This window comes from Elephas maximus, chromosome 15 (genome assembly GCF_024166365.1).
Source record: "Elephas maximus indicus isolate mEleMax1 chromosome 15, mEleMax1 primary haplotype, whole genome shotgun sequence".
Classification (NCBI taxonomy): Eukaryota; Metazoa; Chordata; class Mammalia; order Proboscidea; family Elephantidae; genus Elephas; species Elephas maximus.
In genome coordinates this window covers 1,096,833-1,110,222 of record NC_064833.1, presented here as the reverse complement: position 1 = coordinate 1,110,222, position 13,390 = coordinate 1,096,833, and the positions used below count along the sequence as shown (strand labels likewise).

The window sequence follows — 13,390 nt, the reverse complement described above, 5'->3', positions numbered from 1 at the left end:
TCCGCTCTGCCCGCCCGCTCGTCGCTGTGCCGCAGCCGGAACCGCCGCCGCTGCCCGCCGGACTGCCCCGCCGACACCCGCCCGGCCGCGCGCAGCCCGCCGGGAAGCCGAGTCCCGCCCTCGCCAACCGTGCGCCGCGAGAACTGCAAGCCCCAGAAGGCACCGCGGCGGAGCCGCCTCTGGGGACCCGTCGCGGCCGCGCACAGCCTGCCGGGAAGCGCCGCCCCGCCCCGGTGGAGACAGCTCCGGCGGTGAAGTTCACGGCCGCCCCTGCACCGCCCGCCCCCAGGGACGGCCCGCCCCCACGGGGCCCCGGGGCCCCGGATCTAAAGCGTGAGCCCAGTCCTGGCCCCTCAACAGTGACGCGGCCTATGGGACCGCCAGGGCCTCATGCGGGCTCCACCAAGGGTCAGGGAGCCAGCTCAAGCCAGGATAGGCTTCCCTCGACCTGTCCAGTGTTCCCTAGACGTGGGAGCGCTGGCCCGTCACTGCCACCACCTCCGCCGCAGGTAACAGCTGGGTACCGCGAGCCCCCTCGAGCCCACTCTTCCTGCACGGCGGAAAGTCTGGCCCCCTTCCCCTCCTGTCCACTGGGTCATCTGGCTGCCTGGGGTGAGAGAGAACCAGCCAGTGCTACAGAGCTGGTGAACCTCCCCGCGACTGAGTTCTCAGGCCTCGAGGCCCCCTGCCTCCCTCTGCAGCAGGGAAAGTCAGCACCCTCCAGCCCCAGGTCCTTGCCTGATGCCTCTACCCTCCCAGGCTGGATGACAAGACCGATGTCAGACACAGGACAACGGGGCCAGCAGCATCTGCACTTTTATCCACACTATGGACCAGGCTAGGCAGAGGGAGCTTGGCCCAAGAATACCACCAGACCATTCTATAAAACCCAGAGAAAACAAGGAGCAAGTGCAAGTCCTGGGAGGGGGGCCGAGGTCACGCAGAAAGGTCACTGTTATCGAAACGCTCCTGGTCATACACTTCAGCCACCACCTTTCGGCCAGCAAACCAGCGCCCATTGAGGGCCTGGATGGCCTTGTGAGTCTCTGAGGCCATGGAAAACTCCACGAAGATCTTGACAATGATCTCTGCATCCTCCTCCTCACCCTGCTTCTCCTGGTAGATGATGACACGGTTGACGGCCCCAAACTTGCCGCACTCCTCGGTGACCTCCCCCTCCAGGTCATCATCAATGTCCTTGGGGTCCACCATGTTGCGCAGAACCATCACCGTGGACTGTGTGTGTGGGGGGAGGGACAGCTGAGCTCTGTGGCCTGGCTGGACTGCTGCCCCACCCGGGGCCTCCAGCCTGCCCGCCCACCCACCCAGCCAGGGCTGGCTGCCCACCTCCTGCTTTCGGAGCAGCTTCTGCATGACCATGTGGCGGGCGCTGCTGCCTGAGATGCTCATGTGCTCCTGCTCGCTCAGCATCTCTGGCCTCTCCGACTCAGGGAACAGCTCTTCTTCTTCCTTCTCCTTCTTGGGCTCCAAGAGACCCAGCGTTGGAGGGCTGGCAAGGATGGGGTTCACCACCCCCACGGAGGGGATGGTGACCGGGATGGGAGGACGGGCCGGGGTCACACCTGCAGCACAACCAACCAGGTCCAGCAGTCACCCCCTCCCAGCCCTTTCCTGGAGAGAGCTGAGCTGGTCAGCAGGGCAAGTGCAGGCCAGAAGCTGAGGGTGGCTAGAGATGGAGGGTGGAACAAGGGAAGGAACCTCTACCCTCTCAGACTCACCTGTGATGACACCAGGGGCCTGGGCAGCCATGACAGCCTGAGGCAGAGCGCCTAGGGGCTGGGCCAGCGTCAGGGCAGGCGACACCAATCCTGGCGTGGCCAGCGTGCCCAGCACCGCCGCTCCAGCTACTGCTTCCTGCAACCCCAAAGGCCACCATGCTCAGTCCTCAGAAAACTGGAATTTGTCCACCCAAGATCAAACCCACCCAGCTACAGGAGCCCTTACCTGTGCGGTGATCTTGGCTGTGGCTGCAGCTGCGGCCACAGCAGCAGCAGGTGGGAGGCCCCCAGGTGTGGCAGGCGTGAGCAGGGGCATGGGGGGGGTAACGGCCTTGCCTACCCGCAGGTACTGACCGCCCAGGTCGAAGAGGTTCATGGAAGACACAGCATCTTGGGACGACTGGGCTTTCTCATACTCTGCAGGCAGAGACGGCAGTAAGAAAAGCAGCCCCTTCACTACCCCCCAGCCCCGCCTCAGTCCCCAAGCTTACCGATGAAGCCGTAGCCCTTGTGCTTGCCAGTTGTGGGGTCCCGGGCCAGAGTACAAGACTTGATCTTGCCGAAGGCCTCAAACACGCTCTTTATGTCATCATCTGACAGATCCTGATGCACCGAAGCCACGTAGATGCGGTTGAAGGCCCGCGCCTCCTCAGCCAGCTGATCGATGATGGGCTGGGCCTGCCCGATGTTGCTAGGCCTGCCGACCTGGGGAGGGGACGAGGCCACTCTGTGTTTCTGCGGGCAGTGGGGCGGAGCGCCAGGCGCAGAGGGTGCGAGGCCTCACCTTGATGTTCCTGCCGCCCAGCATCACCGAGTTCATCTGCTCCAGGGCCAGCTGTGCAGCTTCTGGGACCTCGTACTCCACAAAGGCAAAGCCCTGGGCACAGGGACGCGCCTGTTAGGCCGAGAACCAGCGCAGGGTGGGCGGCGGGCGGGCAGCGCTGCTCACCTTGTGCTTCATAGTGACCGAGTCCCAGGACATGTCGATGCTCTTGATGGGCCCAAACGGCGCGAAGGCTTGGCGGATAGTGTCTTCTCCCAGCTCGTAGTAGATAGAGCCCACGTAGACCCGGCACATGATGGCCAGCGCCCGCTGCCGCTGAGCTGCCATCTGGAGCAGGACAGAAGCGGGGAGAGAGAGCCACTGGCTTGTGAGGGGGGATGAGGGCTGGGAAGCCCGCTCCCCGTCTGGCCCACCCACCCAGCTCCACTGTGGGGAGGGCACCTCCCGCAGCAGCTGCAGCACAGGCTCAGCACCTGCACAGGACTGACCCCGCCCTCAGGAAGGCAGGCCAGAACCAAAGGCACAGCATCGAAGCACCCTAGCCCACCCAAGTCCCAGACCGACTGGCAGCAAGGCTGACGGTCGGGGGCAGGGCCACGTGCTCTCCCATCCAATCCACCCTCCAGTCTGGGATCAAGTGCACGAGCTGGATGGGAGGATCTCCCACCAGCCTGGCCACATCCCGTGGCAGAAGAAGGAGGGAGGGAGTAGCTACCCAGGCCGGGGCCCTGAGTCGGAGGCCAGAAGAAAGGAGGGCCGAAGACGGGCAGATGCGCCCAGAAGAGCGCCCAGGGGTGGGCAGGAGCCCAGTGGGCCCCGGAGGGAGGAGCAATTGCTTGTGCGGCCGGCCAGCTGGCAGGAAGTCAGTGCTCAATGCCCTCCCCATCCCCAAAACCCAGCAAAAAAGGGCTGCCTAGGGCCCCCCTCTGTAGCCAGATGGGCCTGGCCCCTAGGGGAAACACGAGGTTCCAGAGTCCCTGAAGGCAGAGCCACAAGGCTGCCTCGAAGCCAGGGAAATGAGCAGGATCGGCAGGCCCAGGGCCCTGGTTGGGATGGACTAGCCAAAGCACCAAGGGACCGGGCCCCTCCCACCACCTCACAGAAGACAGGCCAGGCAGAGGTCCCAGAGCCACAGGCAGCAAGCCGCCTGGAGGAACTGGGCCCTGGCCAGAGGCTTCAGCCCACAGCAGCAACTCAGGGCTGGCAGATGGGGCCCGAGCCGCCTGCCCCTCTCTGTAGATGGGGTTCCCTGCACCAAGGCCCCCAGAGTGAGAGGCCCATTTGACCTTTCCACATTGGCTGGCCTGGTATGGGCCAGATTCCGTCAGAGAAGGCCTTAGAAATAACACCCATGTCTCCCACAAAGCAGGACCCACGGCCTCCCCACACATGGGGCTCCCCAAGTAGGCATGGCTTCCCTCAGACCAGAAACTCCCCCAAAATGGGACTGTTCCCTCCTCAGACTGGGCTCCCCAACAAATAAGACTTAATCTATCTTCAGGGACAAGGACCCCGAAAGGTGGAACCACGTTCTCTCTTATCACCAAGACTCCCCAGCCATGGATCCAGGTCAGCCCTCAGGTGAAAGCTCCCCCAGACAGGGCCACATCGCCTCCTCTACCTGGGGTTCCCCAACAATGAGTGGGCAAAATGGCTGTCATAACCACTTCCCTCTCAGAGCAGGGCTCCCCTCCTGACAGATGCTTCCCAGACAAGACCTTGGTCAGCCTGCCCCACGTGAGGCTCCTGAGACCAGCACGCCCAGAGGTGGGGTGGGTCCACCTGCTCCCTCAGGGCAGAGCCCCCAGAGAAAGGGCCATGTCTCCCCCGCAGTCTCCCCAGAGTGAGACCTGGCCTCCTGAGCCTACCTCTGGGGGAAGGAGGAGGCTGTCTCCCTCCCCTGCCTCCTGGGGCCCCGCAGCCAAGGCGCCACTTCTCCCAGCCTCTCTGGCAAGGCTGCTTGCTCCCTGGCTGGTGCCTCAACCGCCACAGCCCAGGCCCAAGGCCCAAGCCCTTGCCCTTCCCTCTGGCTCGCTCAGGGCCCCCCAGCCCCCGCCCAGGCCGTCCACCCTCCCTCCAGGGTCTGATGGGGCCGTGAGTTAGGACCCCTCTCTCCTTAGGGGCCTGACCCCAGCCCAGGAGCCCAAGCAGTCTGGAGACTGAGCGGCCAGCCGCCGGGGGGAGCGGCCACGCGTGCAGGGCCTGGCGGCTGCCCTCCCTGACCGGCTGCCGTGCTGCCCTCCGCAGTTACCTGGCCGGTTAGACTTAAGGTGGGCCCTCAGAGCAGGTGGCAGCCTCCCCGGGGCGGTCCCGGGGGGTGCCCGTACACTGGCCCGCCATGCCTGGTGCTCGTCCAGAGCTGGCGGGCAGCGAGGCCCCAGCTGGCGGGCTGCACTGCCCCCCTCTAGCCCTGACTAAGGACATGAGCCCAGAAGAAGTGAGCATGTCTATTGACCGATTGCAAAGGTGAGAGAGGATCTCCAAAGCCCATTGTCACTGCTGCCATCTGAAAGACAGTAAAGACAGAGTTCAGTCTGTTGGAGCCGAGCAGTCCCCTCTCGTCAACACCTCACGCAGACAGCGGCAGGCCCGGATCCCCGCCCTGCAGCCAGGCCGCCTGCCTGCCTGCCTGCCTGCCTGCCTGCCCACGCTGCTGGCTGCGGGCCGGCGCCTACTCAGGGAGGCCTCAGAGCCCCCGCTGCCCAGCCCCGCAGCCTGGCCGGCCGGCAGAGGACAAGAAGGAAGGGAAGGAGGGGCGGACAGAGGAGGGACACGTGAAGAGCCAGGGCACCTTATAGCAACCTGCATGTCTGAGGGCTGGGTGGGGGTAGGGCTCGAGGCCCAGGGACCTGCCGGCCTCGCCTGGCTGCCCCCACAGGACTAGAGCACTGCCGGGGAGGCGCCTGCAGCCTGCCCTTCAGCCTGCAGCGGGGGCCTGTTGCTCTTACACATGGCCCAGGGCAGGGAGGGGTCACCTCCACGCTGCCACCACCAGCTGTGCACAGGCCAGGGGCTGGGTGGGGGACCCAGAGGCGACAGTGAAGAGCAGGAGGAGCCAGGCTGTGGAGAAGGGCTGGGGCAGAGGGACAGTTGCGCTCACAGGGTCTAGAGGGCCACAGGCAGGAAAGGCTGAGCCCCTTGCGCCTCAGGGAAGGCCCTGGGGGTCCCCAGAATAAGTCCTTGAAAAATTGAAACCATAAAACCTCCTGGGGCTGCAGCAGGAGCAGGAGGAGACAGCGCGGAGGAGGAGACGGCGAGGGGGGGTGGGGGCTTCCCGCCCAGGCTGAGGGGCGCCCAGCACTGGGGCGGGGGTGCGTGCAGCCCGGGCGGCTCACCTGCAGGTTGGTGAGCTGCTGCTGCTGGTGTGCGATGGTCTGCTTCACCAGCACGCTCTTGATGCTCTGTTCCATGGCATACTTCTTGGCCTGCAAGAAACAGTGGTGAGGGGTACTGGGGGGTGACTGGCCCAGTGGGGACACGGCCTTCCTCTGACCCGACCACGTGCCCCCCCACTGCCCCCCCCAGAACTCACGCTCACCTTTTGGAGGGCCTCCTGCTGCTCGGGCGTCAGGGGGGGCAGCCCCAGCTTCGCGGCTGTACTCTGCCCATTTTCTATCTTGATGGCGTCTGTGCCCTGGGGGGTGGGAAGGTCTTTAGGCAACTAGCTCAGGCCTCCTTCACAGAGCCCTGCCCCCCACAGCTGCCCACGGCCTCCAGCTATTCTCAGAGACAGATGGGGCTGTGGCGGCTTCTCTGGCCTGGCCAAGGTCTGCCCTCCCAACACCTGTCCCTGTCCTCTGCCTCCCCAGAACCCCTGGGGAGGACACAGACTGAGGTAGGCAAGCAGTAGGAGAGGATGTCCTGCCCCTTGTTTCAAGCCTGACCCCAGAATTCACCCCCATGCCCTGCAGTGGAGCCAGCCCTCAGTTCTCCTCCAAGGGTGTGGTGAGGGCCAGGGTTCTCTGGCCATCTGCGACTCCCTACTGCCAGAATGTCCATCACCCAGGCCTCCCTGACTTCCTCAGAGTCTGGAAGGAATCTGCCATGGCCACAGACTCAGTGTCCCTGGTTAGAAGGGCTCCCAGTACCACCCATGGAGCAAGTACGGGAAAGGGCCTCTCCCAGCACTCGGCTCCTGCCCTCCCTGCGGACAGTCAGTGCTCATGCCCCTAGTGCCCAGGGTTGCTCTCAAGGCCTCTGCAGCCCCAAGAAGGGCTTGTCTGTGGGCTGTACTGAGCACGTGGGGCACAGAAACAGAAGACCAGCCACGGGAGAGACACAGCTGCCCAGCATCCGGGACCCGCCAGCAGCCAGCTAGGCAAGCACAGAGCCCAGGTACAGCAGGCCTCGGACACACACAGTGCAACCAATGACGCCATACTCCTTCTGTTTCGAGGGGAGAAGGATACACCCGTGTAAGCAAAGGAGAGACCCAGAGGCCCAGGCGAAGGCGGGCATGGGAGCACTCCTGCCTATTGACCTGCTCGTGGTCCTGGGTGACCCATCACTGCATGGGAGACCAGATACAACCTGAGGCACACTCTGCAGGCCCCAAGCACGCAGCTGCACAGGCAGCAGAAGAAGGCACACTGGCGGGGGGACAAGAAGCACAGAGGATCCACAGACCCATGGCCCAGGAACCTACCAGCCAGCCCCTCATGCTGGGTTTGGGGCTCAGGACCAAAGGGCAGGAAGCCCCAGAGGTCCCTTGTGTCCCAAGCAGGCCCTGAGGTCAGGCCTCTCTGTCCCCTCATCCTTGCTGGCCCAAGCCCAGTGTGTTGCAGTGGGAGGGGCCGCAAGGGGAGAGGCTAGAACTCTAGAGCCTACCGTCACCATGGTAATCAATACCAACCCTCTCGGCCCCCTAGAAACTTTTCAATCCCTTCTTTGTCTCGGTTAACAAAAAGCCCTTCTCCACTAACCAACACCCCTGGACAAGCAGACCCGGGTGGAAAGGCCACCTCCCATCTGCCAGAGCAACTTCCCAGGACCCATGCGCATATCATGCTCCCCCCATCTCCAGTGTGCCTGGGGGGCCACAGGGGAGGGCTCAGCCCTGACAGGCCTCCCAGCCACCTTGTCAGCCCCTACTGGAACCCTCTGGAGGCGGGTGCTGCCAAGAAGCTGTACAAAGAACCCCACTGCCCAGTCAACGGGGGGGGGGCCGCCCCCACTGCCAGGACACACCCCCTCGGAGGCCCGGGAGCTCTGTGCCCCTGAGCCAGGGACTAAGTCCCCTCCAAGCCAATTTCCCACCTGCGCACTGCTGTTTTCTAGTCCTGTTCAATTAAGATAAATAATTTGATACGAACGTTTGTATTTCCAGACGTCACCAAGGGTGCAGACTCTGGCACGGCGCTCCCACCCCACCCCACGGCACTGGGGGTTGGAGCATCCGACGGGCTGAGGTCAGCCCCCACCAGCCCCCAGCCACGCCTGGCCACTACCTCCCAGGGCTGACCCAGGGCAGAGGCATAGACAGGAAGCCGGAGCAAGCTCAGAGGGTGGGGGAGAGGGTGGGCATAGTGGGGACCCACCACCCTGAGGCAGGCAGGGACCTTGCCTAGAAGGCAGAGAAGGGTCCCTGGGGTCCCCCAGCCAAGCCTCTCTCTTGGCCCAGGGATGCGCAGGCAGGCGGGCGGGCGGGCCTGAGGGAGAAGAGATTTAAAGTCAGTACCTGTGGAGGTTTCCACTTGTCTCCCGCCGCCGCTGCCGCCACCACCGACTCGGACCCCCCTCCTTGCTGGCCATTTACCTGCTGCAGGCAGGAATAAGATGCTGTAAGGCAGTCAGGCCTCAGGACTCCCCTCACCTCTCACCCGGCTAAGGGCTGCGCTCCTCAGGCTGAAGCAGAGGAGGCCTGGCAGGAGTAGGGGGGAACGAACCCCCTGTCCTGACGTCACCTCACACTGCCCACTCTCAACCCTACCAGCACACCAGAGCTGCCAGGGCCTGGCCAAGGTGCTGCTTAGCAGACACCAGCCAGGCCCAGGGGCAGCCCAGAGCTGGCAGCACATCCTCCAAGGGGCAGGGTGGAGGGCAGACAGCTAAGCTGTGCCCCTGCCCAAGGCCAAGGGAAAGCGACCCTCTCCTGGGCCTAGAGCTGCCCTGTGGCCACCAGCTCTGTGACCCCCAAGATCAGGTCTGCTGCACCCAACAGGCCAGGCCAGGCCCGGGACACGGTGCACAGACAGCTGTCCTCCACCTTCTCCCAAGGCTGGCAGGGCCACCTCCCTAATATCCTGCACAAGCCCTAGGAACAGCCCCATCCACCCCTGAAGACCTCTAAGGGGGCTTCCCTCTGAGCAGGGCCGGCAGATCGTTTGAGCTGCAACCCTTCCCCTCCCAGCAAATTACCCAGGGCTCCTGCCTCCTGGGAGGACAGCAGAGAGCCTGGCCTCACCCTCTGCAGGATGCTGAGGGGCACAAAGCCGTGCAGAGTCAGCCAGGCAGGGAGCCCCCATGGCTGAGGATAGGCGGTGGGCCAGACAGGTTGGGCTATGGGGACCTCACGGCCATGGAGTGGGGCCCAGAGGGCAGAATGCTCTTGCCCTGTTCCCAAACCAACAACACTATGGTGACAGGCAAACCTGGGGTTGCCTTCACCCCTGGACACTGAGGACAGGCAGACCCGCAGTTGCCTTCACCCCTGGAGCCTGAAGCGTATCACAGCAGCCCTAGCCTATTAAAGTGAGAGCTGGCACACAGGCCTGGAGGTCCCGAGAGCACAGACCAGAGCATCACCTCACTCAGGCCCAGCTGCTATCATAGAACGGTAGCCAGAATACAGCCAGAGCAAAGGTGAGTCACGGTGTCCGGGCTCCCACCCAGTGGGCACTCTGAGGTGCCAGAGTCCAGCTTTCCCCAAGAGCCCTGTGGCCCTCAGGAGGCCCGGGGCAGAGGGGCTTACTCTGACTGGTCATCTCCTAACACCCACAGCAAAAGCCTTCTCCAGGTCTGGGGGAGCAGCTCAACCCAATCCTATGATCAGTGTGAACATGTAGGCATATTAATAGCTTTTCGCTCCCCCAAATTATTGCAACAGCCCAGGACATGACTGAAAATCAGACAGACCCTCAGAAGAGACCTCTGGGGAAAGACCAGTTCCCTGGGGAGCCCACACTCACTTCAGAACCAGAGACCCTACCCCCTTCAGGCCTAGAATGCTGCTCTAACCAGATACGGCGCAGTAACTACCCAGCTAATCAGGTGGATGTCTGGCAAAGCTGTGGAGTCACGCTGCCCCCCAGCCTCGAACAGTGCCTCGGTGGGCAGGACACACCCTGAAAGGCGGTACAACCCATAGGTTCTGAGGTAGGTGCCGAAAAGTGCCAGCTCTCCAACCTGTCAACACGCGAAGAAAAGAACTAGGAGAAAATTAAGCGATCTAAGTGTTGTATAGTGAATTGCTTTAATACGGCCCTTCTAACCGTGGTCTTGTAACTCTCACAAAACGATTGGGTGTGACCGTTCAAATAAGGTGCTTGCGGTCCACCAAGGGGATTGGACAATTTTGCTAATTCAACTAAAATACACCGAACCTTTGTGTAGATGGGACCATAGAAATAAGATGCGTGGATCCCCTGTAGGGCATCGGTCAGTTCTGCCATTCCCCTAGGCTTAAAGGGAACCAACCCCAGAGGTTGTGGGGTGGGGGGGGAGCCCCCACCATCAAGCAGAAGAGCTGGGAGCAGTATGTGTACTTTGGTTGGACCCTGGGTTGCTATGCTGAAAACCTCCTAGACCCACGAGAAGGAGAGAGCCGTAGCACCAAAGATGGCACAAGATGGCAGCAAAGTGGGACCAGCAGGTAGTCTCCCTAACCCACTGAGCAAGAGAGCTCAGTGCCCTTAGGCAGGAGGCTTCCTGGTGGACTAAGGTGACTCCAGGCACTTATCTGTGGTGCTAAAGAACTTTCTAACACTTGCCTTAGCAGGGCAGAGGCCAGGCCAAGAGCTGAGAGCTGAAAGAAGAAGCTGTCCTGATCTAAGAACTGTATCCTAAATCATTCCTGTTATTTCCAAGTTGATCCAGGTTCTGATCCTGAACTGTAAGCTAATACTTCCGTGATAAACCCCATAAATGTAAATATGTTCTGTGAGTGCTATGTGGTCATTGCAATGAACTGCCTAACCCAAAAGAGAAGCAAAGAGTGCCATGTTAGTGGTGGCTGGCGTCAGAACAGATCAAGGTGGGAGCTGTCTGACCTCTGCCTCTTGGGGAGCAGCCTTGTGCTGATGTTGATGACACTCATCTCCCCCCCAGGTCTGAGGAAGTCTGAGACCACCACGCATTTCTACACTGGGCCTGGGGCCTCGTGTCTCATGTCTATAAGCTGGAGAGAACGATAACGAGGGTGCCTGTCTCCTAGGGCAGCTGCGCAGATTCTGAATCACTCTACGTAAAGTGCCTGGCCCGGTTCCTGCATGTGGCGCACATGCAGAGTCTCAGGGATCATTATCGTGATAACACCAAACGACAAATCCCCAAGGGGACGGTGGCCACAAGAAGCTGCTTCCACCAGTCCCTTGCTCCAGCCAGAGGGAAGCTGAGGGCAATAGCTGCAGGGCAGGGCAAGTGGAGGTCAAAGACCCAAAGCCACCAGGAGTCAGTGCTCCTGGCAACAGCTGCAGGGCAGGGCAAGTGGAGGTCAAAGACCCAAAGCCACCAGGAGTCAGTGCTCCTGCAGGGCAGGGGAAAAGCTGCATCCCGAAAAGGCTGAGCCACAGCTTAGCAGAGATCAGGGTCCCCAAACACGCATGACACGAGGAGGACAGAACACAAGCAACAGTTCTAGAAACCTTCCATTCAAAGGGTTAAAAGAGGACCATGTTAGAGCTCAGGGCAGCCCTCTCTCCTCATTCCTGGGGTCTGACGGGGTAAACCAAGGGTCGAGCCCAGAATTCACAGCAAAAACGTGTTAAGCTCTAGAGATGATTCCAATAGCCAAAAAACACCAGTGGGAACCCCTACCTGAAGAGGTTCAGGCTGACCGACCGCATCCACCCACGTCTGACAGCACACCACTGCAGAGTAGAGCACAGTTCACCAGCCCTCCTCATCCTCATCCCAATGAGCATGGGGAGCTGGCTAAGCAGCCAGCCCCCACCTCCAGGATCCCTCCCCTAGGCCAAGGTTTGGTGTTCATGCTGCTGTTTGGGTGCTCGGGGAGGTGGGGACCCGCTGCTGAAGATGCTTGGGAAGGTGGGGACCCGCTGCTGAAGGTGCTTGGGAAGGTGGGGACCCGCTGCTGAAGGTGCTTGGGAAGGTGGGGACCCAAATGCTGGCTTCTTCTCCTCTTCACCTTTCCCAGGCATCCCAGTACTTGTCTCCGAGCCTGCCTGCCCTTCCCTACCCAACTTTAACCATGTCCATGACCCTTACCTCTTTTCTCTCTGGCTTCCCCCTCACAAAGGTCATCCGCTCCTATATCTTCCCCAAAAAGCAGGACATGGTAGAAATAGGATGGTGAAGATGGCCAGACTCCAGAGTCACACATTGGCCCACAAGCTGGGGGGTCTTCTGCAAGAGCCTCTCCCTCTGGGAGACAAGGTCAGCCCTCAGCTCAGAGACTGGCTCAGTACTCTCCCTAACCCTCAGGCATCTCCTGCCAAACCTGTCCTTTTCAGACGTACCCTAACACATCACTCTGGTTGTGGGTTGGGGCAGGGTGGCAAATGAATAAAGGGATGAACTGTGGCTGTGAAGGCTCTCAGCTCCATGAGGTGGTGTCACTGGAGCCGAGAAGATGAGCAGATACTCTCCATTTATGCTGACCACCCCTGCGGCTAGACTGAGAGGGAGGCAGCCGCTGCACCCCTACCTGCAGAGGTGAGCACTGAGCAGGGCAGAGAAGCTCCTTTCTCTAGTGCCCACACCTCCCAAACATGACTCCCTCAGGTACCCCGTACATGGCACCAGACCTCTGAACAAGGCAGGAACAGCCTTTGTCTGGTTCCCTACTATGCCCTGAAGTCCTCGCACAGCGCTTGGAACAAAGTGAGGGCTCAAAAACGTTTGCCGAGAGGGGACTTTCTTTCTCTCTGATTGGGAATAACGGGATGAAATGCCTGGACCTAATAACCACTTCCCGCTGCAGAGCATCAGAGAGCGCTGACTCACAGCTGGGGGTGCAAGGAGCCAAGGCCACCTCTCCTCACGGAGCCACCAGTCCCTTCCCACATGTTGGGTCCCTTTCTGGTCCCCCCACAAGCCCGGTGGAGCAGCGCCCTGGGCACCCCGCTTTCGTGTACACCGCTTCAGACAAACGGGAGGAACAGAGGCCATCACTCCGAGGAGCCCCCGTTTCAAAGAGGGGCCGCGGGCGCACATCCCCGCCACCGAAGAGAAGACAACACCCTCTCGGCTCTGCAGGGAGGCGTCTCGCTTGGCGGGCACGAGACAAGGCCGGCGCCGGGGCCTGCTCCGTGCTCGGGAACGCCGAAGCCTTTACGGGCACCCCGAAAACGTGAACCAGGGGCCCACGCCCGAGCCGCCTGCGCCCCGACCCACCCGCGGGGGCTACCGGAAGCCGTACTCCGCGAGCCGGAAGCTGTATCAGCGGCCGGCCTCCGCAGCACACACCCGCCTCCGCCCCGCCCCCGCCTCGCGCGACGAAGAGCCGAGGGGGCCCACGCAGGGCCCGGGAGCGGCCGTCGAGCCTCCGGGCGGCCCTCCGCGCCCCAGGCCAGGCTGATGACTCGCTCTTGCCAGCTGAGGGGCGGGCCGTGGTCATCGGGGCTCCACTTACGAGAGCTATGGTCGCTGCCGCCATCTTGCGTCCGTCGCGGCCGCCGCGCGCGCCACTCGCTCCTGTTCCCTCTGCGGTCTCGCGCGATCTGAGGCCCGGAAAGGACGGAACTCTCGC

At 62.0% G+C, this 13,390-nt stretch overlaps 1 protein-coding gene across 6 annotated transcripts; it reads right to left on the bottom strand.

Annotated features, from left to right (window-relative positions):
* Positions 1-792: 792 nt before the first annotated feature.
* Positions 793-13,379, bottom strand: PUF60 (poly(U) binding splicing factor 60). Of its 6 annotated transcripts, none has more exons than XM_049854491.1 (12): positions 13,274-13,375; positions 8,201-8,281; positions 6,062-6,157; positions 5,859-5,948; positions 4,979-5,029; positions 2,689-2,850; positions 2,524-2,616; positions 2,231-2,444; positions 1,966-2,156; positions 1,740-1,875; positions 1,348-1,583; positions 793-1,236 (listed from the first exon to the last, which is right to left on the bottom strand). In XM_049854491.1, the coding sequence occupies exons 1-12, from the start codon at positions 13,295-13,297 to the stop codon at positions 937-939; spliced, it is 1,674 nt and encodes a 557-aa protein (XP_049710448.1). In that variant the 5' UTR covers positions 13,298-13,375; the 3' UTR covers positions 793-936. The 6 variants fall into 6 exon arrangements, with proteins under 6 accessions (XP_049710448.1, XP_049710449.1, XP_049710452.1 ...); XM_049854492.1 differs by having other exon boundaries at positions 8,201-8,278; positions 13,274-13,351; XM_049854495.1 differs by lacking the exon at positions 8,201-8,281 and having other exon boundaries at positions 13,274-13,379.
* Between the last annotated feature and the right edge of the window lie 11 nt (positions 13,380-13,390).

Excerpts from the sequence above, each read along its gene's own strand:
- PUF60 (XM_049854491.1), bottom strand. The coding sequence starts at position 13,297 with ATGGCGGCAGCGACCATAGCTCTC. Across the intron at positions 6,158-8,200 it reads ACAAGTGGAAACCTCCACAG|GGCACAGACGCCATCAAGAT; the intron begins GTACTGACTTTA and ends CCCACCCCCCAG. Across the intron at positions 5,030-5,858 it reads AGCAGCTCACCAACCTGCAG|ATGGCAGCAGTGACAATGGG; the intron begins GTGAGCCGCCCG and ends ACTGTCTTTCAG.